General features: G+C 37.9%; 1 protein-coding gene across 2 annotated transcripts in view; it reads right to left on the bottom strand.

The window, feature by feature from the left end:
- TBCK (TBC1 domain containing kinase) overlaps positions 1–24,704 on the bottom strand; it is an 81,301-nt gene extending 56,597 nt beyond the window's left edge. For both annotated transcript variants that reach the window (XM_026050868.1, XM_026050869.1), the window contains exons 1-4: positions 24,526–24,704; positions 23,667–23,901; positions 21,588–21,660; positions 116–230 (exon numbers count right to left, since the gene is read on the bottom strand). In XM_026050868.1, the coding sequence (XP_025906653.1) occupies positions 116–230; positions 21,588–21,660; positions 23,667–23,859 (381 nt within the window). In that variant the 5' untranslated portion in view covers positions 23,860–23,901; positions 24,526–24,704. The remainder of the gene's footprint in view (positions 1–115; positions 231–21,587; positions 21,661–23,666; positions 23,902–24,525) is intronic.
- Positions 24,705–25,639: the final 935 nt, after the last annotated feature.

Raw genomic sequence — 25,639 nt, 5'->3', positions numbered from 1 at the left:
TAAGAAGTATATCCTTCTGCATAGCTGAATGGCCATACTACTCATTCTYCAAATACAACACAGAATGCTACCTGTTGGCAGCAAGAAAAGATAACATCCATTCCTGTTGCTGTACCTTTCGATCCAAAAGAATATTACACGGGGAGAGTGCTCGGTGGACCATTCCATGTTTGTTCATATATTGCAAGCCCTGCAAAACTTCATAGGCTATGCACAAAATTCGTGATGGACTGTAAACACAAGAACRTTACATTATGTTTTCATTTTTAATTTGTAAAAATTGAGACTTCCACATATACAATACCAGAAACAAGACTTTTAGGATTCACRAACAGTTTAGAGGGAAAATAGTAACTATAGTAGAATAAAATCAGTATTTACTCAATTTAGTATTATCCCGGATAGCACCTTTTCACTATGAATTGCTCCTTTAAAACAGCAGAAAGAGCAACAAATGATAACCTCTATAAGACAGACTGTGACTTTCTTCAACTAAAAACTTGATTTTTGTGTGCTTTTGTTATATCTGCTATTGATTTCAGAACAAAGTTTAACACTTTTTTTTGCAAGTCAAACACTAGAGAGCTTATCTAGATCACATCTACAGCATAGTATCACCTCTACATCTAAAACAAAAAAAGCAGAAAAAATCCATTTTCTACACAGCTTCTTTTAAGCCCTTCAACTGTGTCTTTCAACAGCCAATGCATTTTGACATGAGCATGCACTCCATATTACCACCCACYATTAAAGCTGATAGTCCCAAAAAGGATCACATGCTTGAGCAGTGTGCTTTTTGTGACCAAAGCACATTTCAAGAGGGATCTGTACAGAGATCACTAATATCAAGCTTCCAAAGTACATTCAAAGTCAAAGTTTGAAGTCTAGCTGCAGTGTTACTTAGCAAGATGCCTTTTATTATTTTTAAATCTTCTTTAGGCTTTTGTTTTTCCCTCTTTGAGTAGATTTTAAGACTGGCAACTTTATTTCTGTGAAAACCAGTTCACAGGCAGTCCAGAAATCAAGGCATATCAGGGCCCAACCTAGCATCCCCATTTTCTCTTTTATAGTTTAAAAAAACACACACCCAAAAAAAMCCCAAGAAAACACATAACCTCCCTCCCCCGCCTCAAAACCAAGTCACCAAGTCACCCACCCCACCCAACCCAATGAAACAAACCAAACAAAAACAACATCGAGCAACTGCATTTTGGCCTGGACTCTGCTCTTTCTCTAATTCATTAATTTGCAACAGCAAACTCAAGTGGGAGGCATACAAGGCTAGTGAGAGAGACAAACCACCTTGTTGAGTAAACCCACAAATCAATTTCTCTATTAAGGTTCAATTAGTCACTATTCAGAAACACACAAAAATCTAAATTTTCCCATGAAGATACACAGCTATCTTTAGACAAATGCCACAATTCCAAGATTACCATACACAAAAGCAACACAAATATTGTGAATATATGTATTCATAACRACCTAACAAGAGGACTATTAAGTTATGTTACAAGCAGCTATTCTGCTGTCTCTCACCTTTTCCCTGAAAGAAATGTTCTGTTTCACTTTACATTAGATGTGAATATACAGATTCAAGCTAGATTAAACATAAAGGAAACCTATCCTAACACAGGGCCGCACTGCAGTAACATACATGACAGCATTTGGAAGTGATTCTCAAGGTTTTAGTCATTTGGTTTTGGTGCAACTGCTAAGAACCACTAAAACACAACCAAATGCCACAATCATTTCACTTCCTTATCTCGGCCTTCTTCCCATATTCCTCTCCCTGCCCCAAGCTTGTATGTATATGTATATATGTGTATATCTATACATACAAATATATATCAAGTGTACACATGTGTGTACACACAAAATTTTTATATGTCTATAAAATACAGTAATGTGTGCATACATACACTTTTATACATATATGTTTATAGACTATATTTATACAGTATATATAAAAACATCATGGCATCAGTTTCTGTATTGTACTGTTCTGTACAGTACTCTGGAGTACTGTGGGCAGTTCTGGGCTCCCCAGTACAAGAGGGATGTGGAGCTGCTGGAGAGTCCAGCACAGGGCCACAAAGACCATCAGGGGCCTGGAACATCTGCCCTATGAGGAAAGACAGAGAGCTGGGCCTGTTCAGCCTGAAGAGAAGGCTGAGGGGGGACCTGATCAGYGTCTATAAATACCTCAAGGGAGGGAGTTAGGAAGATGGGGCCAGCCTCTTTTCAGTGGTGGCCAGCAATAGGACTAGAGGAAACGGCCACAAGCTGAGGCACCAAAAGTTCCACAGGAACTTAAGGAAACACTTCTTGGCAGTGAGGGGGACAGAGCCCTGGCACAGGCTGCCCAGAGAGGTTGTAGAGTCTCCTTCTTTGGAGATCTTTAAAACCCGCTTGGATGCAGCTCTGTGCCATGTRCTCTAGGTGACCCTGTGTGACRGATATGCTCCTTTCCCAGCTCAGCCTGGCMTGTACCTTACATGCAGCCCTGTTCAGTTGCTAACCACCAGCGATTTATCTAATCCTGGTAGGCGCCACCATCCTGATTTCTTCTGCCACTTAGACTCAACATAACATTCCTGAAGGCTGCATCCCAAAGGGGTGGTAAGGCTAATACACTAGCCAGCCAATGGGCCTCTGAAATGAAAAAATGACTATAAGTCAATCATCTTATCCTATAAATATGCAGACAGCCCGAGAGCCCTTTGAGCTCTCCTGACACGGCTGYGGCCTGCACAGCAGGATCTCCCTTTGAGCAGGGACGCCTCTCAAGGATACTCCTCGAGGTTGAGAGATTCCCCCTTCCCACAACAGATTTGTGGTAAGTGAACATAGCGCGCTCTCTTTAACTTTACTTTGTAACTGTGCACAAGAACCCTCAGTCATAAACCRTTGACCAGGTYTGGGACTAGGATTGGATCCAGCCGCACCCAGACTCCTCTCAGAAGGAGCCTGGAAAGCAAGGGGGTCCAATCTGAACCTCGTGACCCAACRGGARGGTATCCCAAGATAATTGTGCATTATCTTGAGCCTCCATGCAGTGAATAATAAGTGACCTTGCCATAGAATCTCATGAAATCATTGTCCATATTAATAAATCCTGTTATTATTTCTTTCATACGAGTGAAGTGCATTTGTTACTCACCCCTGCCACCACTCGCTCCGTGACAAATTGGCGTAGTCAGCAGGATGGCAAGTAGTATCACTAATTATTTACGAAGGCATGGAGTGAACCTGAGTCCCAGCTTCTCAGAGGAGTGGGCTCGTGATAACTGGCATGATTGAGCAGAAACAGGAACTGCATATATTGCCAGTATAGAGTGGGGAGGGAGTACACGCTTACTATCCCACCTGATCCAGATCAAGGCATGGATCAAGGTGCAGAATGTGCTGTGACTTRTGTGGATCTGCCTGACAATCCCCCAGATCCAGGCTCTTTAGACCCTGAACAAGAGCCAGATCTGTTTCTGCCTGATCCGYATGGCTGGTGTGCTGAGGTACACCAAGAAGCCAGGAAAGCGGGGGACGCAGAAGTGCTRTCTGCTTTCCCAGTCATGTACTCATGCAGGTTCTGCAACATCAGCCTTTAGAGCACAACATAACACAGGAACTCTGAAAGCCAGTGTTAAAGAACGGGCTGACAGCTCCTTTTACCATGAACTTACTGGTGAACATAGAGTCTCACAGGTTCGTGCCACACAACTGGGAGCTGATCAACAAAATGATACCAACTCCCATGCAACATATGATCCTCCTGACGAAACGGAGGCACAGTGCAGAGAAAGAGGCAGAAACCCAAGGCCAGAAGCTGACAGGGTGGCTCTTTCATTATTTCCTCCGTCTGCCTCCCGTGGCCTTGAAGAAGCAACAGATCCTCCACCTCTCTGGTGCAGGGAAGCAGTGGAAGCAGCAACAAGGTCATTAAAGCAGCTGCTAATGTGCTTCTTCCCCCCCTTCTCCYCCCCCCCCCCCCCCTTTTCGCATGGAGCAAAAATCACCTAGCTATTTTACTTTAAGGCTGGCCTGCTGGCAGCAGCTGAGCGGCCCGCTGGGCAGGGGGGCTGCAGGACATTCGAGTTTACACATACTTTGCAAACTGCAGGAGTTGCGGCAGTGGTTCACTGTTTTCGTATGTTTTCACAAGCGATTAACGTTGTTTCTGATTCAGCATATGTTGCAGGACTGGTTAACCGACTAGAAGGAGCCTATTTGAATCATCCACATGCTCCTTACTTTATAACGCATATCAGGTCTCCGACAACGTTGCCTGGTCCTCTGATGGAAGGCAATCGACATGCTCACAGCCTTGCCAGGGTAACCACCCTTCCAGACATATTCCAGCAGGCACAGTTGTCTCACACCTTCCTTCACCAGAGTGCCCACACTTTGCACCGGATGTTCCGTATCACGACTGATGAGATGTGGCAAATTATCCTGGCCTGTCCAGATTGTCAGTATCACCTGCCATGGAGGTAAACCCATAAGGTCTGATGACTCTCCAGATTTTCAGACAGATGTGATATCACTCATATCTCAGAATTATATTACATATTCACAGTCCAATGTGAGGTCCGATACCACTTTCTAGCTGTCTTTGCAATGCTAGAGGAGGCGACTCCTAAGCTAGCTCGGAGGTCAAACCCGAGACAAGGGAGAGGAAGATGATGAAGGTAAAACCCTGATAATGAGACCAGATACCCCCATTGCTGAGCACACGTGTGCACACTGGGGAAAGCTGCATAACAATAAAGGCAGAGCTTTGCCTGCCCTCTGATTGCCTCCTGACACATACTGGCCATACGTGGCAGGATGCGCCAGATATRAAAATGATTGTGGATCTGAGGCGSAGAGAGACTCCAACCGAGACCTAYGTTGTCTCTGCGGGGACGCCTGCAAGCTTGGAGCCTGTTAGCCACCTCTTGTCCATCGAGGGGAATGATCGGTCTCGCTATCCTACTGGACACCAGCCTACTTACTTTACACCTGAAGGAGAACATGAGGGTCACCTTAGTTACTGTGACCAGGTAGAAACATAGCTGCCTCAGTGCAGCCACCTCTTTACATGCTTAGAATCAATCTGCCATGTGGCAATGAAACGCCATGCAGAGGCCACCAAACACCTTGACAACAAATCCACCACAAGATAGGATTCATTCACAAGATAGCAATTCACAAGATAGCTATTCCTGTGCCAGCAAGATTCTGGCGAAGCCTTCAAGTCAGGAAGGACTTGGAGATGGCCACTATACATTCTGGAAGATCAAGAAAAGTGGCCGAAGAATGTAACTTTAAGATATAGCACCTTTTGTAACATGTTGTTTTGCAGGAGGAAGAATAAGTGGACAAGTGGGCTAAAATCCCATATGTAGATTTGTTGTTTTTCCCAAAAAATGATCATGAAACAAAATGGAAGTGTAAATTGCTGGTATGTGATTTGAAGATTTTAGAAGGGAATATGGTTTTTGGTAACTGACTTGAATGATTATGGAGGACAAAAGGAAGGTATCTCAGTTTTGTTTGGCTTGCAGTACAGAGAAAATGTTTGAAAGGCTATTTGTAAGTAGATGATGGAGAAGAGGATGTGCAATTGTTGGTCTGCTGAGAAGGAGAATTGATAATAATTCCTGTATCATAAAAAAGGAAGAATAAAGCGAAGACCTGAGTCCAGTTGCARGCAGGGCTCAAGCACAGCAAAATGCTGTGATTCAAGCTCCACTACATCAGGCAGTGAGAGCAGAGAAAACACTTGTATATGTAAAAGTTCCTTTTCAACTGAAGATTTAATGAATTGGAAGGAGTCAGCTACTTAAAAATGCTTCTGAATACTTTACTTGCGCCCAWGKATTTATTCAATACMATACTCTGAATGGWATTGAATAAAACTTGAGAGGAAARYGAGAGAKAAAATACYAGGGAGAAAACATTTTATGTTRCCCCRAGAACCAGACTGGGATCAAATAGAGGTGCGTAAGTTGATAATTAAACAATATCAGCAGCTAATATTACATGCAGTAAAACATGCAGTGCTTAGACCTGTTGTAAAACTACATCAAGTTGTACAGGGCAAGGCTGATGATCCCTCTACTTTTTATAAGCAGTTTTGTGAGACTGCTGAAAAATGAACAGACTTGGATCCTGAAGATGAAGCTGAACAACAGATTGATGACAACTGGGATCCATTTGGACAATGCAAATAGGGATGACCTTGGTTACAAAAGCTGTTGCTAGAACTGTTATTCTTGTTTATAGTATTCATTTGTATCACAGGTTGTATTCCTTGTGTAATGGTGTTACTGTGGGATACCTGCCCAGGCTAAAACAGATAACGGGCCTGCATATACCTCTCACTCAATCACAGCATTATTTCAACAGTGGGGTATAAAACACTGCACTGGATCCCTCACTCGCCTACGAGTCAAGCCGTCATTGAGCATGCCCATGGCATCCTGAAAACCATGCTACAAAAACAAAAACCTATCCTCAGGGGATACTCCCCTCAGGAACGGTTGCAAAAGGCCCTGTATGTACCTAACCTTTTAAACTGAGAAGCAGACAATGTACTCCCAGCGCAAAGACACTTCGGCATTATCACTCAGGAAAAGCTAAGTACAGCTTTAGTGAAAATCTGAAACCCTGAGTCACTCCAATGGGCAAAACATGTACCTTTAATAACACAAGGACGAGGGTATGCTTGTGTCTCTACAGATCGAGGACCACGATGGGTTACAGCACAGTGGTTCTGGCCAGCACTGCCTGTTGCAGCATCTTCGATACCCTCATTGCCGGAGGAATAGCGATACCATGGACCTCTCGGCAGCCAAAAGAGACCCTTCACTAAAAGGACTGTGGGTTGTTGCTGCAGTGCTATTTGTAATCTTTTTTTTTTTTTTGGATCATGCTTTGTGTTCCATGCTTGTTAARGCTGCTTAACTAAGACCAGCTATGGCAATCTAAGAGTTAAATAAAACAGAGATAGAGAACACCATTGGTGGGAAACTCTTCTCAGATGGTCACCAACAGCAATGGGAATTTTTAATCTTATGCTTCATCCAATTGTGATGTTACTAGCTCTACTGTTATTAAGTGCATTATGTGCTCATAATAGCAATACTTTATGCTAAAATGTTTACTTACCATTAACCTGTGAGTGCGAGAATTATCGATATGCTATTTATGGCACAGAGGCAAGAGGTGACTGTACCACCACTCTGTGATGATAAGATGGATTGACTATCATTGTCCATATTAATAAATCCTGTTATTATTTCTTTCATACGAGTGAAGTGCATTTGTCACTCACCCCTGCCACCACTCGTTCCGTGACACCCTGCATGTGCAGGGGGGTTGGACTAGATGACCTCTGAGGTCCCTTCCAACCATAAACTTTCTATGATTCTATCAAAAATCTTTAGCTACGTAGCATTACACACCTAAGCGTGGATGTAGATATATTTTTCATAGAAACTTATGTCATTTGTTTTCAGTTTTCCTGTAAAGCTTTTTATAACACTGAATCAATTTGTAACATTTATCATATATAATATGTAATATCATATGTATCATCATAACATTATCATTTTCTTCTGGCAAAGCTAAGAGAAACAAAACCTGAGAAATAACATAGCTGACAGAAAATCCTTGTCTCTAGTAGGAGTAATTAGCATATTGGAAGACACTTTAACCTTACAAGTGGTACTTTTTGTCAAGAAGGTACCTTACAGCTTCCTTGAAGGAAGAAGCTGTAAATTAAGTGAAATTTACAGCTGTTTTGAGACAGCTCTGCCCAAGAAAGACAGTATGCTGGTATTGACACTAGGTGGCCTCAGTCGCCCATTTATTCTCCCTATTCTCTCGTAATTGATAAAAATAGCATCCAGGCAAATGCCTGCAAACATTGCGTTGGGATTCTTTGTCATTTAAGATGAACCATTCATGGAGTTCTAGCGATCAGCAACACAACTACACTTTTCTGTGTGTCCTTAGGTACTTCTTCAGGTTCTTCAATCTTTAAGGCAGAAGCCTTCCACCAAATATCTTGCCCTGAAGGCAGAGTTTGTATACCTCCTCAGAGAAGAACTCTCTATAAAATACTATCAAGCTCTCTATACTGGTATTGCACATTACCTAAATTTTATTTCATTTATTGCAGTGGGGGGAGAGAAAACATTGTTTGAAGTTTTTAGCCACAAGGGGTTTGCCAAGCCCTTTTACTTTCCAAGCACCTGACAATCACAACCACAGATCTTGCTGCTGGTGAATGTAAGACACCCTGCTGCTTTAAACTTTTCCAGGTCCAATACAATGGTATTGCTTTGACTCACCCAAGACCATTAGAAAATCTGTCCCCTACCCTGAGGTTGACTCAGTTCTATCCCAATTTCTATAGCCATCTGCAGCATTGCAAGTGTTGCACTGGTTCTACAAGGGCAGAAGGTGCCCTTTCCAAATTGCCTCCACGCTGCAGGTAAGTTGACCCTTCAAATAAACACCTAAAACAAAAAGGGCACCAAACATCTTCAGGTCCTAGTTCTCCTAAGTTGGCCTGGTTTAGGTTCTTCCCCTCTCTATAAGCAGGACAAGCTGAGAGAAGAAACAAGTTTCTCTGCATTCCCCCCCCCCCCCCTCTAATCCTCAGTCTGGATACCAATGAATCTGTTGAGCAATAACCTAATTATATACAGCTTCTAAAAAGGAAATATATCTTCAAATCACAGGACTGAACACTGATTTAAAAAAATCAAACTGGTTGATTTATAATCATTGCCCATTTTGCTTCCCCAATTTGAAAAGCRTCCATTGAAGTCAATATGTTTTTTCATTTTAGAATGAATGAACACTGAATAAACCCCATGCAGGATTTCGGGGCAGTAATTTCAGTGTATAGACCTGCAGCACAGAAAGCACAAAGTAAAGAATTATTACCTCTAAAATTCATAAGTAGGAAAAAATACAAGCCAATATATGCAAGTTCAGGCAATGGTGCAAAATCACCATGGTTAGGAGACATACGTATGGCATTTGGGGTGGGGGGAGAGTGGAGGGAGAACTTAAAAACCCACAAAAATGAGGATTGTCTTATTGCCTCCAGAATTCATCAGACTAAAAGCTATACCAGACAAATAACTAATTTCCACAATCTAATAGCACACAGGTGGCTGCTCTGTGCATTCACAGAAACCATTAACTTTCCTTAGCAGTCTGATCCTCAGCCTGATAAATTCCTACTAACACAGTCTAGAAGCCCTTTTCTAGAAGAAAAAGATAGCCAGGACCGCGAGAATAACCTGTCAGCGAATAGACGTAGACTTTTTAAAGAGTTTCAACTTTTTGTTGTGTTGCAAGCCTGCTGATCAGATAGCTTGATGGCTTAGGGTGCTTTTACTGCTTTTTGGATTCAGACAGAAAAGATATTTGTTAGCACATCCACTTCAATTTTTCACACAACTGAGAACACTCTGGGCCAGGATGAAAGCAAAAATTTGTAGTAGTAATGACATATCAAGCACCTTAACTTTCTTCAGAAAGATGAAATATTAACATAGAAGGAGAAGCTAAAGGGGAGAGTCACATAGAACTAAAAGTTTAAACTAAACAAAACCCCACTTGAAATAATTAGCAGAATGGGGAGCTGAGACTGAGCAAACTTGCTTCTATCAATAGAAAAGCACTGGGAAAGAACTTCTACAGAGAACTGCTCACACCATAGGAAAACATAAGCATAAGAACAAACAAGACAGGATGAAAACATATAGATTGGCCATTGGAATGTTTATAACAGATCACTGACTGATTCTTGAAAAAAGACATTACTTATGATTCAGCTTGAATGGCTATTTATTAATTCATTACATAACTTTTTAATTATTAATGGCAGTAGTAACTGGTAGTAAGACTGGATCTTTTGAGAACAACTTCCTGCTATTGATTATTTTCATTTTAGATGAAGTTATTGGCCTTCCAAACCCTAACATTAGGCTTTCTAGGTCAGAGCAAAGATTTTTCCAAACAATTTTTGTTATTTACTTTTGAAGGAGAAAAAAAGTGTGCTGCCTCCTCAGCACCTCATCTGATCATATCAGAACAGCATAAGTCTGCAAGGCTTTCATTACAGGATATTCACTAATCCAAGTCTTTCATTTCTATATGTACAGAACACAATTCACTAATTACCATGTAAATTCACAACCTGCAACTGTTTTGCTGGTAACATTTCCTGGCTGTCTACTTTATCACAAAGTCCTCCTCATCATGCACTGTTATCCTAGCCTCTAGAAAGAATTTTAAAATTCAGTTTAAGAAAACAATTAAGGCCAGCATAGGAAAAAAAATCATTTTGGAAAATGCATTTCAAAGTTGGCAATAATAGTCCATATGTGTGTGCACATGCATCTCAGATTACAGAAGGATGTGTGAAGAGGGCTGGTCTAATATTGCATCCATATTACAAAAAAATCAGGTAATGGAACTCTTCTTTCCTCAAGATGCAAGAAAAATGAATGCAACTTACATGTGAAATCACTATGTTTGTCTTTAACAGAAACGCATTCAGGGCATTAACTGGAAATTCATCTTCTCTGTTCCCTTTCAGTGCCGTAAGTAAGCAGTCTAACATGCAAGACAAGTCACACATCACCAAACTTCTCCCTGGTTGCTTCCTGTTCCCAGCCCTGGCTTCTCTTAGAGGGAAAAAAAAAAAAAAAAGCCTTTGGCACACACATAAGCACTTGAGCTGTAAAACAGACTCCCTCTTTCCYGATTTTGACCCAGACAGCTGTAGCTATTAGAACACCTACCCATAACATGCAGATGTATCCAGATAGCAATGTAGAAACAAAGATAGTAAGAAAAGGAAAGTAGGGCTGGAGGCTAACTGCACATAACAGCAAACTCTTGGGGATAGAAGAAATACTTCTGATTGTCCCAAATTCATCTGAGCTATTTTTAACTGGTGATGGAAACTTATGGATAGCTGTAAATTCTACTTGCTTTTATGCTACTGTGACAGTTAACTCAGAGGGGATCTAGTCCAGTTTGGAGGAGTAGGAAGAAAGGTACTCCTGGAAAGCTAACAGCAGTCAACACCAAGTACATTATTTGGAGGGTTTCACCCAGCAAAATGCACCAAGTCTCACTAGAAATCTGACACAACACAAGACTAAAACCAAAAAAACGCACAGTCTATTTCAACTGTACAGATTTTTGCTACAAATTTGCTATTGGAGACGCATGCAGAGTATTCTTAAAAGTCACCCTCCAACCTGATCACAACCCTAGACAAGATGAAATTTAACACAAAGTAAAAGCTATAACTCTTGACTCCCCTCAAGCAGGTACAGCATGTTCAAACACAACATATCTTTGTAGATGAGACTACATTTTCTCTGTCTTAACAGAGAACCTCACACTAAGGAAGTGCTTTATGAAACCTGTGTGTCTTGTTCTAATCTTGTGTTGTGGCTGTAAACAAAAAAGCTCCAGAGGAAGCACATCTCACCAAAAATAATTTAAGAGACTCACAGCACTGTTTTCACAGTATAAGAAGTGAAAGCACAGGTTTCACTCCCCAAAAGGCGTGTCAGACAGGATCTGCTCTGAAGAAATGCATCAGGGACAGAAACCAGCAAAACCATCAATCATTATCTCAAAACTTTGTAGAAGCAGGAACCACTTAGAGGTCCAGTTGTAACATTTCTGAATTCAAAAATGTCAAGATTTCAATACAAGCAAAACGATAAACCAAATTCCACTATAGTCAATAACGCAGATGGATTACTTGTTCAGAAGTGGCCAAGTGGTTAATAGCAAAGGATACAGCTGARGCTGAATCACTGCAGTGACCTCAAGAAAGCCACCTGACCTCATCAACCAGCAGAGAAAAAAGGATAAAGACAGGACTAGATTGAAATCCAGATGTGCAGATGAGTTGGGTCTTCCTGGGTAAATAAATTACAAAAAAACTCTATGCAAAACCAAGATCTTGATGCAGGTGGGAATGGTTTAACACTTTATTATGTGTTTGATTAAAAAAGTGGCACTAGGGACTGTGACTAAACACTGCCAGTTTGCTTGGAAATGCATTCACATGATCAGAATGAAATGAACTGTAAGGGAATACAACAAGCAGAGAATATACGAGCACAACAACAGCTCACATTGCTCCTCTGACAGCAGTCAAAAAGTTCTTTCATTCTGCTTTTAAACTACAACTAACTTCGAAAGCAATTCTTGAGTATTATAAATACTCGTCCAAATGAAGATAATTTCAGTAATACAAGAAAATCCCACATAACTTAAGAATTTTTCTTAGCAGGAGGAAAGGAATACAACACAACCCTTCTTTATAATCTGTATGATTGTTTGCATCACTCACTCAAAATTGCTGCTTTTCAAAGATTTCCCCCATAGGACCCTCCTGATGAGTTTCATCACTGCTTTACTCCCTACTCCAATAGAGGAAAGAAATAAAGCTGTACACTAGTGCAAGCAGTATGGACTCTGCTAATAAAATCACCACATGTGGCCCACTATCACAGGGAAGTTGGCTTCCCTCTTCATACCAAGGAAGGAGAAGAACATTTACAGTCAATGGCACAGCCATAATTAGAGCAAAGTACAGTATCAGTAGGCCAACTAACACAGTACATTTGAAATACTTAAGTCATATAAATGTTAAATTGCTTAAGGGATCTTATTTTCACATATTATGGTCATTTCCTTCCACGTTTAGTTCGCAACCACTATAAACTCAGGCTTAGACTGAAAGGAAGACTGAATCCTTTTCTAAAGGATTCTCTGCTAYGAAGACCAGTGCCAAGGTAAGAATCCTGCAGAAATCAACACCTAGAAAACAAAATTCTTAAAGTCTTTTTTCCAATGGGGGAATAGGTCATAATCTCCATTTATTTTTAGGAAAAGCTATGAAACCACGTCATTTGAAAACTGCAGGTCTTGTCGTATTTTTAAGTATGAGGAAGGAAATTATCCTGAGAATTCACTAGTAAGAGGCAGCTTTCCAAGAAGCTCTTGGTTATAGTGCAAGTAGCATATTCTTCACACAGGTACAAAGTTAACATATTTTACCTGGAAGCAGTGTTGACTAGTTCCTACATTACATTGGATAGTTTGTGAGTTTAGCAAATCTATGTACTGAAATAAATGAACTGGAGAATATCTTCAGAATTCTAAATCTGCTTGGAATTATATCAGTTTAAGAACTTAAAAAGTCTAAAAAATGAAATATTTTTCTTTAAGCCTGATTCTTTGCTTTCTCTGTGTGTAACAACATGCATCCATACATATACATGCACATGAAATTAAAATGCGTTTAAGTAAACTTTTGATGCCTCTAGAAATAACCTGGGTTTTTTTGTTAAAAAAACAAAAAAGGTGCCAGTAAAGGGCTAGCTATAGCCCAAGTATAGAAAAGCAGCATGTATCCCACACTTACCCCGTTCTTCATTGTCATCATATTAAGCATCATATTAAGTCTGCAAATATTCATATATTCAACAATATGAAAAGTCAACAACAAAAAAAAACAACAAAAATGCATCAATCCCTGGTTTTCTTTTAGCAAGTTCTAAGGCAAAATGGCTTATTTTGCAGACAACAAAAAATTCGGACTGAAAAATAATTCACATGTTTATTTTCGTCACAAACCTGAGTTGTATCTGGAAGATGAATGTAAATTGATCACAGAGCAAGCAGATACTGCCTTGGCCCMGTCTTTGATGCTCTCCCAGCATAGACAGATGTGCTTCTACTCTTCTGTAGCAACTCAAAAGGAAGAGACTGCTTCTTCACAAGAGAATAATTCCTGGGAACCCAGCTTGAACTCCCAGCCACCCAGAGCAAGGGGCTTCCAACCATTAAAATACTGCATGAAGTCAAAAATCATACATATACACACATTGTCTTTGATCACACATGTTATATAGTAAGGAAGAGAGAAAACCTCACTAAGTAAATCATGTGATTCCTCAATACCATGTCTTCTGATCTGAAGAAACCAAAGATTTCTTCGTTTTCAGATTAAAAAACAACAAATCCATATAAAAAGACTTTCCAGTGCACTGAAAGACAAAGAATGGTCCCAAAACACCCAGCCTATGAAAAAAAGAAAATATCTTTTCCTCAAAGACCTAAGAGCCCAGGAACTCTGGTCCATTGAAGTATTTGGCTTCTCTGAGCAAAACAGTCTTCTTGCCCACATAATGTATTTTTCCATGAAGCTAAGGAATAACTTCCTGCACAGATGAAAAGTATCACTAGCTAGCAAGTATCCCCAAGCGAGAAGTTATCACTATTAGTAGAAAAGGCTTCCTATGGCAGCAAACAGCAGACAATAGCTGCCCAGAACTTTAAGAACTTGTATGAAAGATAGATATGTAGTCTTATTTCACTATAGTGGCTCAGAACTCAAACATGAGTAACCTGAAATCTGCTACATTTAAAGATCAAATATTTTTATAGAGATTATTCTGGATAATCATGATGGAAAAAAAAGATTCCTTCAAGGGATGCACATGCCACCACAAACATCTAAACACATCAGAAACAAGTTATTCTCATTAATTTTTAGCATTAAGTATAATTCTGTGAATATTCAGTAAAACTAGAGCTAAATCCCACAACTTGTTCTTATTTCACTGCTACAGCAAGTAATGCATCTTTGAAAATTAATTATATTTGTCAGGAATTGGACCATCCATGAGAAAAACAAGACAGAGTCAACCCTGCTTAGAAGTTACTCTGACAGTCAACAAGGGAAACAAATAAGCTATTTATATAGGGACAACTCTTGGCTTTTCTTATGCAAAACTGAATTTTATTCAAAGCAAACAAATGAAAGTAGTAACATTCAACTTAGTGTTTGCAACAGAGAACTCGGGACAAAATGAGGAGCTTCACATTAACTCTTGAGCTTGGATCAGAGGGATGCTTTTAAAGCAAACCTGATGATCCCCTCCTAGTATGCTTGATTCACATCACAAAGTGGTTTAGAGCACACGGACTGCATTCAGTGTTAGATCCAAATAAAACAGAAGGTAGGATCCAGAAGCCTGCCATCAGTCCTCCAGCTGCTAGCAGGCCAGTCCTGAGCAGACTGGAGTAMAACTAAAACAGCATCCCTAAAAGGAATATAGCACACTTTACACATCTGCTCCTACTGGATCACATTGCTTGAAAAAGGTGGTTTTTTTTTAGTTCAATCTTTTATACCTCATCATGTCCTGCAGTAGCCTCTGCTCCTGGTTTCCATAGAGGCCATTTCCAGAACCAGGCCAGGTGCCAGCTTCAGTCAGTGTTTCTCACAGGAATTCTTACACACAGCACTCAGAGGGCACAGGCAGAGAGAAGGTCACAGCTGCCTGCAGATGGGTGCTTACAGCGTCAGCTTCTCCGAACAGATGATGCTTGCATTACTGCAACAGAGCATGAGCTACAGAGTACACATTTTAACATCATAGGCATGATCTCTGCCATTGAAGGTTATAACTGATAACTTCATGACTGCTATGTATTTTACTTTATTTCTAAGGAAGGTCTGTATCTATGGCATAAGAAGGGAGTTTTGCTTGATCTTAGCCATCGTTACTTTCTACTTTCCATTTCAAAAGAGGCTTTAAATCCCTAACTTTGACATTCCAAGTCATGCATTTTCTTACTCTTTCTGTGGTGCCCCAGGTGCCTTAGAAAAATCTCATTAATAATCTGATCAATTTGAGAGAAAGAAAAGCTAAAAGTGTAGTAACTTTAATGCAGTTAACATCATTGCAGCTGTGTGGCAGTATGGACAGAACTGACAGCTCAAAAATCATGACTAACAAACAATAAATAACATTGCCCTCATACCAGACCAGTCTGAGTTTTCATTATTCATCTTTGCAATTCTATGAAGCATTGCCAATTAAAAAGAAAAAGGAGGGGGAGGAATGGAGTGGGCCTGTTGGCTACTCCTTGACAGAACAGAAACAGACCAAAATGTAGAAGATAATGAACTTTAAGTGACTTATATTTCTTTTAAAAAAAAGCAAAAATACAACCACTATCACAGTAAAGTACAGATACCAGTAGGAATGACTACTGACCATACTTTAATTCTATGGGATAGCTACCTCTACGAATTTCTCAGTCTGAGATAAAGTCCATGATGTCTGGGATATTAGTCTTCTCCACATGAGGACTAACCAGCAGCAACAGGGTAAGTTCCCAATTTCCTATTTTATCCTTTTACATATATATCTATTTGAATCCTTACCAATCAACACCAATGGTGCAGATGCTACTTATCTAAATAAACCATCTAATCCCTAGAAACAAATACTCCTCTCAAAACATTGCTCAGTATTTCTAAGCGCATGAACTTGCACTTAAAAATACCATCTCCTTTCAGAAATATTCACTGTATTACAAGTTTAATGAGTATTAGATTGTCTTCCCTTCCCCTTTTTCTTCCCCCACTTCAGCAACCTGAATCAAATGCTAGACACTACATCTACCAACCATAACAACCATTTGCCAACCACAACTTGTTCTCACAGACCTGCAGGCAATGCTTATTCCAACTACCTTAAATCAATATAAAAAATTAATAATGTGGCTCAAATAAACCTGCTAAGATTGGCACAATGCAAACTTGGCATTTGTTTGCTCAGTCATTAGCTTGTTTGCAGTAGTTTGCTTGGTTATGCAGAATGCAATTCTAACACTGATCCACACAGTATCCTGAAGAAATCTCACTACTGGGTGAAGGTACTTTCCTCCTGGAGCTGTTAATTGATCTTTAGCAGAATACTTTAAGTACAACTCAAAGTACAAGCCTTTAACTTACAACTCATTTCAGCTCATCTTTAACTTTGCTTTTAGCATGGAAATCTGTAGAATGTGATTACAAGCCATGTAGTATGGCAAAGACTGAAATTTATGCACTTTTACTGACTTTGTTTTCTTTAACCATCACATCCGCTTTTTAATAACAGAAGACAAAAGCAAAGTTAGAGACCAACATAATACCATAAAAAGTGGGATGCTTTTTTCTTTCCCTGAAAGAGTCACACACATACTGCTAAGCTTCATATGCAAGAAAGAATGAACATATATCCTCTAGGATAAATTGCACTAAACATTGCAGTCACCTACACAAACGTAAAACTTTGTTCCCATGTAAAAAGTTTACTAAAATTAAGAGGAAGAATGTTCACTTTGACTACTTCATGAACATTATTTTCCTTTTACATTCCAAATTACCTTTCTTCCACATGAAGGGAAAGACTATTACATGAGATATCCTATGCTAAGAGAAATGCTACAACAAGACTTTGCACTCAGACTAGACTTTACAAAAATAAAAATACACTTTTATTAAGATAAATAATTTTGAATAATCTAAGTCATGACTAATGCCTATTCTTTTATCACAGCTTTGGAAATAAACCATTGGCAGTAAATAAAAGAATTCCCTGAAGCCACTGAATGCCCTGAAGTATACTCTCACACATGCCTAGGAAAGCTAATTTTAAGAAGTCTGTTTATTAATGCTACTTCATTTTACTAGCTCATCGTTTATCCTTGTTAAATGTAACCTCATTGTGACATATGGATTTCTCATGTGAAATTCCAGCACAAACTTGATTCAAAGCAGAGTATATTCATCCCTTGAAGTTTTGCTCATATGCAGCTCTTCAAGTCATCATGTAAAACCTTCAGCATTTTGATGACTTGCACCTGCCTTGCAACACTCTTGAAAAAATTCTGAATACTCAAAAATTGCCTTTTTTCTTCCCCAATATCATACTCTAATTTCATTTGAAGTCTGCCAAAAGCACATTAATAGCTAGGATGGCATGAGCAAATCTAAACCAATCAATAAGCATACAACAGTTTCATAAAGACAAATAAAATGTACTCATCCGAATCAATCAGATTCTGTTTTCTCCCAAACTAGTAAACAGCTGCAGGCACAGTCTGCTTCCCATCAAATGTTCCATGTATAACAAACTATACCTTGTATCTCTGATGGTTCACTAGTAATTTTTCAAAACCGTGACTTTCAAAACATATGACAACTATATTTTATTGAGGAAAGAAAATATTGCCCAAACCACAAATTGAAGACCAATCCAGAAACTGCATTCTAGGTGCCAAAAGTCTGCTAAACGTCAGTATTTGCTGGCATTTTTATTATTATGAATAAAAGCGCAGACCAACTTCTTCAAAGAAGGAACACACTCCAAGCATGGCCAGAAAGGAAAAACACACAAGACCTATTGTGGCATCACGGGAGCAGGGAAAAGATCACCTTTAACACTGTATGGAAAAGGTAACCCAAAGGAACAGTTCTAAATGCACTTAATAGACAGAGAACCTTAAAAATAAATTCATGTCCTACACTGTAGTTTGTGGTATCGGCCATGCTAAACTAATTAGCAAATTTTCATGTCTTCTAAAATTTTAACTGTCATAACATGCAAGTTATCCTGGATGGGACTGCTGAAGTGCAGAACTTCCATCCTCCAAATTTTTTATGCTATCTTTGAATATAGTCACACACACACATACACAAAAATCCTTGCTGGACAAGACGACACAAAGAAATCTAGCTAGACTTCAAGGAGTGTTTTCAAGTCTCTAGACATCATTAAGCTATTATGACCTTAGATCGGGTCGTATTTATCATGCTTGGTTGTGTACATAAGCCCTAGCCCTTTGAAAATTGAAATGACTCCCAAATATACTTAATTATTTCTTTGGCACTCTCAGACTTGAGCTATTGTAATATCTTTTTCATATAAATATCTAAATACATATTATATACATTCATATACACATAAACAGAGTAAAACTATATAGTGGAAGTCAGTATATACAGGCTTCTCTGTGACAAAGCAAGTTGGGTAAACAGCTAGAGTTCTAACTACCAGTCATGTAGGCTGATGATCTATTAGAATTAGAAATCCTTGTCCGACTCAGGCTCATTAAACAAAGAACTCAAATGTGTTATCTTTTCTCACATAATTCAGATATAAAGAAAGGCATGGTACACTTGGACACGTGACTTCGGAGAAGATCAATTGCAAGCAACTATTCAACAGCTGTATGGCCTATTTTCCAATATGTATGGAAGGAGGGACAGTCCATAACATTATGTCTTGAGTTTCAGCACTAATATAACAGAAGATTTCCTGCAGATTTCACATCAGCTTGTGATACAGCTGATACAGCAAAAGACTTACTTTCTGGCAAATATAGTGAGAATTAATCTAGAAACCAGAAGAACAGCTTCTCACATTCCACACACAGTTTATGAAATTAATTACAATAGCACACATATCAATCCCGGATGTGTAACCAGCTTTGCTATCACCAAACAACACAATCAGAATATATGGAAAAAGCCAAATACTTCCTTCCACTGGTAATTGATATAGACAGTTCAAACAGCAGATAACTTGGGACTGGTCTCACAAAGGAAACAAAATGGTCTTTTTTTAAAAAAAGGAAAGAATGTCTTGCAGGAAACTTGACATAACTTATCTTTAAACTACTTTCTCAACAGCCATAATTTACAGTACATGAATTACATCTCTCCAAACTAAGAAAATACAGGCTATGTTTTAGCTCTTTTTCAGGTGTTACAAACTTTCTGAAAAAAATCAAGTTAGCTCATTAAAAAGGAGTATAAAAATTACTCCCAAATGAAATTTTCTCCATTCAAGAGGAAGACATTTTTCCTTAAAAAATTAAAAAACTCCACATATCTTTAGCTCTTGGTTAGAATGGTAATTCTTAGGCTACAGGATTAAATAGATTTTCTGACAATTTATATTGCTAAGTATACTTTATCAAGCCATTCAAGACAAATTAAAAAAGCTATATGCATACTTTTTCAAAAACAGCCAAGAGAGTAGACAGTCTGGCCTACTTCTCATCCAACACCAAGAAACACATGTTCAAAAAGTAGCGTGAGTTGAATGAAAGAGAAAAAGTGAGCTTCTGATGCTTTAACTATTTCTGGAACTTTGCACAATAAAAACCTGATGCAAAAATGTGTGAAGATCTGTAAAATATATCACACACAAAAAGCCCTTTACATATCATCTTCAGATACATTTTAAGAGAAAATGGAAGCCATATTTGCCAAACATTCCTCAAGACATATTGCACTGCTGCAACACTGAATGGCAATCACAAAAAGAGATTTCATAATGACCAACACTGCTTCTCCAATACAAGCTCAATTGCACACAAAGCTAACAAACTGAAACACAGCATTTTACACTGTCAATGCCAGACAATATTATTAGCATCCTATTTAAGGGCTGCAAGACTTGAACACTACAAGTACCATATTACTCCATTCATACAAATCTAATTTGGAATGAATCACACGAAGTTTATCAGAACAATCCAAAACAGCTCACCTATCATACATCTTGATTGTGGCTTTATTTATTACTTCAAGTAGTTTTTTGTTACTTTAATTATCTCAAAGTTTTTTACACAAGTATTACTGCAATAACTACAAGGACTAATACTAATAAGTAACTTAAGCAACTGCAACTTTTAAACATAATTGCCTTTGGTTGAAATTTCATCAATATCTAGAAAGACTCAGAAATTGACAATTGTTTTGCTGCATCTTCTCTATATTCACATTAGTATCAAAAGAGTATGAAATTTACTGCTTGCTGTAAACTTTTCAATAAGTTTACAGCAAGGAAAGCCTTTGGATTTCTCTAAACATGTTTTATGTTTATACATATTTGCGCTCTGGAAATAACAAGGTATGTCCACTTATAATGGCTTGCTATCCCAGATGGAGATGATAACTTTTTCTCTCCCTCTTTACAGTTTTTATGCTATAAATTCTTCCTTACTCTAAGGAAGAATTCCTTGCTCTAATAGTAGGACAATACATGCTTTTCATTTAAAATTACTGCTAAGACTTCCAGCAACAAGTTGGATTTTTTTATATACATTACTTGTAAAGCTACAGGTCAGCTGTTCTGCACGTTCTACTATGAAAGCTAGTATCTATTTGGATTAGTTTTCATCAAAGTCTTGATGAAGTGACAAATTCAACCCAAATTTAAATGACTTATTAGCATACTGGCAAACGCACCTGACTTCTACTTGCCAATTAATAAGCTAATACCTTTCTATATATGAAAAACATGAAAAAATTACATTTCTAGTGTAAACATTTCATCACCTGTTAGACATATAATCTTCAAATTAATTCTTAGGAAGTCTTTGATTCATAATTTTAACTTCATTCTAAAGAAGCAAGCTCAAACAGCTTTTACAAAAAAAATGGAATTTTATGACCTGCCAAGTAACTGAGTTGTAAGTTTCCTTGATTTCTCTAATTTTCTTAATTGTTCAGAAATATACTGATAAACAATGATAACATGGCTGAATCTGAATATGACAATATCTAGCATTTTAAATCTTAGTACTATCATAGTAAAACTTATATGAACCATTAAGTAGTTACTAAAGCTCTGGCTTTGGCACAGACATGTGATATTTCAGTCAGTAAATGCAAGTTTAGCTTGACACTTTACCTGACTGGCTTGCTTTCTCGCAGCAGATCTTCTAGACTCTTCTCACAATGCTCAGCAGCCACAACCAGCCTCTCTGATTAAAAAAGAAAAGATACATGTATACACACACAAACACCAGGATTAGAACGCAAGTGACATCTGCATTAAAAAGATGTATAAATTGGGTACAGTATCATCTTTTTCCTGAGACACAGCAGGTTATTTGAGTAAAGCAGATTTTTTTTTTGCCCTCCCCCCTTTTCAAAAAAAAAAGACAGACACCAAAAGCATCCACCCAGTCTCTTCCAGTAAGTTTTGAACCTCTCAGCCCATCTCAGTCAAATTTAAGCATAGGAGTTTCAAAGAAGATAAGCAGACTTGCAGAAATTTGTGGTTGTGTTGATGTAACAGTAACATTAGCTCTGAGATAAAGGATTCAGGGTGAGTTAAACTTCCTTTGTCCATTAGCACACTTCTAAGTCTAGTACCTCCTATTTAGCAAATATTTATAGGATTTTGGGGGAATCTCATGTATTCTAGATATTCATTGGCTGGCTCTGAAGACAGAGAGAAAATGATTGTTGCACTGTGTACAGCAATTTTAAGAAACAGGGAAAGCCCAGAGGAGTTTAACATAATTCCTAAAGAAGCTGAGCTTTGTTACTCCTGCAACACATGGAGCAGCTGGTAATAAGTGTCCAGATGCAAAGCCAAATCATATTAAACAATGCTATTTCAAATAAATGATTTTTAAGGAGATTGTTACAGCAAGATAGAGACAGAAAATACTCGTTTTGAAAGTCTAAGATGAACTCCCTAACCATGTAAATTTCTGTTGTTTTACTAGATTGTCCTCTTTTGAGAGCAATGAGCTACTATTCTGAGCACTATGAAAAAAAGCATTCTCATGACTTCACAGTTGACCTTAATCACTATCACAAGATATCCCTATATGACTACACTTTAATTATCACAAAATGTTTTTCCTTCATCTTTATATACACTAGAGAACCTGTGTCACCAACACCTTCACTGTTGAAATAGCCAATTTTTCCCACTTAACCATATCTGTTTTACAGAGTGCTATGTAACCTAGTGTTTTTTCATCTCTCAGCTCTAAAAGTGCTATAAGAAAAGCCAATTTCTATTTCAAAGGCTAACTGCAAACAAAAAATGAAAAGGAAAATACCTTCTAGGTACATCAGCTGCAGAATACAAAAGTTTACAAGCATAAGAGTAAATGAACACACACACACGCATTAATTCCTCGCTCTCTGCACTTAACAGTTCATAGCAGGGTTACCCACTGTGTCATTTTCTTAAAACAACAAAAGAAAAAAAAGCCCAGAACAATCCTATCATTCTGCACTGTGATACAGTGAATGTTGCTGGATTTACAAGTAAAGCTAATAGCCACTTAAATTGTCACAGGTGTTGCAACTATTCTGTGGGAGTTGAATGCTCCACTCCTGCTTACTTTGCAATAGTCAGATCATTGTGGATAGAAGAAACAACTGGAGCCTTATTTGAGCTAACAATAAAGTACAAAAACATTTATTAAAAAACTCCACACCATAATAATTGTCAGAGAGAGATAGTTTGAACAGCAGTAGTTGGAGGAAAGAAAAAGTAAAAACTTTTTTATCAACCAAGTTTTGATACAGTTGTGGCAACAAGAACATCTGCAAACAAGTACATGAGACTTAACCATTACATTAAATTGGTCACAAAATAAAGGCCCACTTGTTCAGCATCACAGATGCATCTAATTTGATGTTCAACACATGAATATGAGGAAGCATTTTAGCAGAAAAATTGTGCAGGGAGGAAGGAAAATAAAAGCCTCCAGTTTCCATTGGTAAGTATAATGCAAAAAAAAAAAGACAATAGACCAGTCTTTGTGTACAGAAGAAACAAAAGCATCAGCATGGCTAGCCCCTGCTCAGGCATGCAGTGCCTTCTGATTGCATTTGCATTGCATATGCATTTTGATAGTGAAAGACAGCCACCATCTTTAACTAGTGCAATGATCTGCTCAGCTGTTTTCAAATGTATTTTAACATAAACGTAACTGTAACGAAACATAAAACAGATATTCACCATGTTTTCCTCTGGTAATGTCAACATACTGGCACAGCCTTGGATGGGTGATTGTTTTAAGTATTTGAAATCTCCCCAAAATTTTGATGGAGTTGGGTGTCAGAGGAAGGCCATTACTTCCACAAACATCATGTGGCAGAGCTGAGGCAAAGAAGGTGGAGGCACCCATCTCAGTGTCTTTTAAAGGAAACATCTTTTTTGGCACGATCTGAAGCTCTTMCAGACAATTCACATTCTTTAAAAAAGAAACAGAAAATAAAATCTTACACTCAAAAGATATGTATTTTTATGACTTAGCTTTTAGAGTGTGACTAAATAAGGTAACTAAAATATATTTCTCAGTGCTACAGTGCTACTGCTTTACAAACAGTACATTTGAAGCTCAACATACAGTAATATTTGTAAACACAGAGATAAGACTCAATTAGACAAACGTCTAAATGCTATAGCATTCCCAGTATTTAAAAAGTTAGGAAGCAATATTCTCTCTACTACCTCGATTTCTTCCTCTACCCATAGAATAAGCTGCTTACTCACATACATCCAAGAAAACAACAGCTCAAGCAAGTGATCTACATTACATATGATTGTTAGTTTTCAATTCAGTTCCAGAAGTACTTAGTTTCATGACTGTCTTTATTTCCAGTCAGAATGACTTCTCTGCTCTGAACCATGCATTTCAACTTACTGTGAAGTATTTTCCTAGTGCTTTTTCATAGCTGTAAATCCTTTTACTATCCACCTTTAATTGCCTAAATGAAAGGGACTTTGTAAACTAAATTATTTCAATCTAGTTTTTTTCCTATTTACTGTCATTTCTAAATTCAAACAGAATATTATATTTATTTTTAAGCCTTACCTGAAAGAAGACTACAAATACTAGACTATTTACATTTTAATCATCCTTTTCCTCAGCTTATATGAAATTTGGCACAGATATAATCACATAGTGGGCTACAAATTCTCACCACACTCATGGTACCCAGTTTCACATATCAAGCTCATTTCTTCTAAAAGACACATATTGAATTAATTTTATAATTTGGGGGAATTAAGTCTGCAGGACTTCCAAATTGCTCTGAAATAAAGAGGAAAAGGAAAAAAAATGTTATCCTAAGTTAACACCAGGAATAGTTCAGGCAGGCAAATTCAGTTCTGGGACTGAATTCTAGGAATTCAATTCTGATAATCTGAAACAGTGAGGACAGAAAAAAAAAAGCAAACATTGTATTGTTAGTGTCATCCTAGATTACTGAGTCCTTGCTTCCAGAGTAGAGCTTACTGAGTATATGACACACAGTCTATCCCATCTACAAAACAGGTGGGACATGAAGACTAGAAACCCAGAAGCAGCACATTTTCCCTCCCACCTCCTTCACCCAAATCTCCCTTAGAATCCTTTATTACAGAAGCAACTACTACCCAATATTTTCAGTAAAAGTTATCAGAAGCAGAAGTTGTTTAGAAATTACTATTTCATTTCAAAGTAGCACCACTCCTGTAGTCTTTCATTTAAGTAGGAATACATTAAATACTTAAATATTCATTATTTAATATTTTATAATTAAACATTTCAAATATTTTTACATAATTAAATATTTTAAAATAAGATATTTTAAAATATTTAAAATTTAAGGATTATTTATCATTTAAATTTAAAATATTAAATTTTTAGTTTGATTTCTTTTTCTGCAAGTTTTTTTTTTTTTGCAGCATAAATACCTATACCACAGAGATTTCATCTGCTCAGTCAGCATTGCTTTTAATCAAACATTTCTTCCAGTGTTACAACGTTACTTCCTCTTTTAGGATATATTGCAAATAAATTGAAATTTACCAAAATAAGAAGTATTTGACATGGAAATAAAGAATAACAACACACTCATTTTTATTATAATATTGCCACTCAATTCAGAATCAATAGATAATGCAAAACAGAACTTGAAAGAGCTACAATGTCAATATTTTGTCTT

This window comes from Nothoprocta perdicaria, unplaced genomic scaffold, assembly GCF_003342845.1.
Source record: "Nothoprocta perdicaria isolate Ctin4 unplaced genomic scaffold, notPer1 scaffold_71, whole genome shotgun sequence".
Lineage (NCBI taxonomy): Eukaryota > Metazoa > Chordata > Aves > Tinamiformes > Tinamidae > Nothoprocta > Nothoprocta perdicaria.
This window is presented reverse-complemented; position numbering and strand designations above follow the sequence as displayed.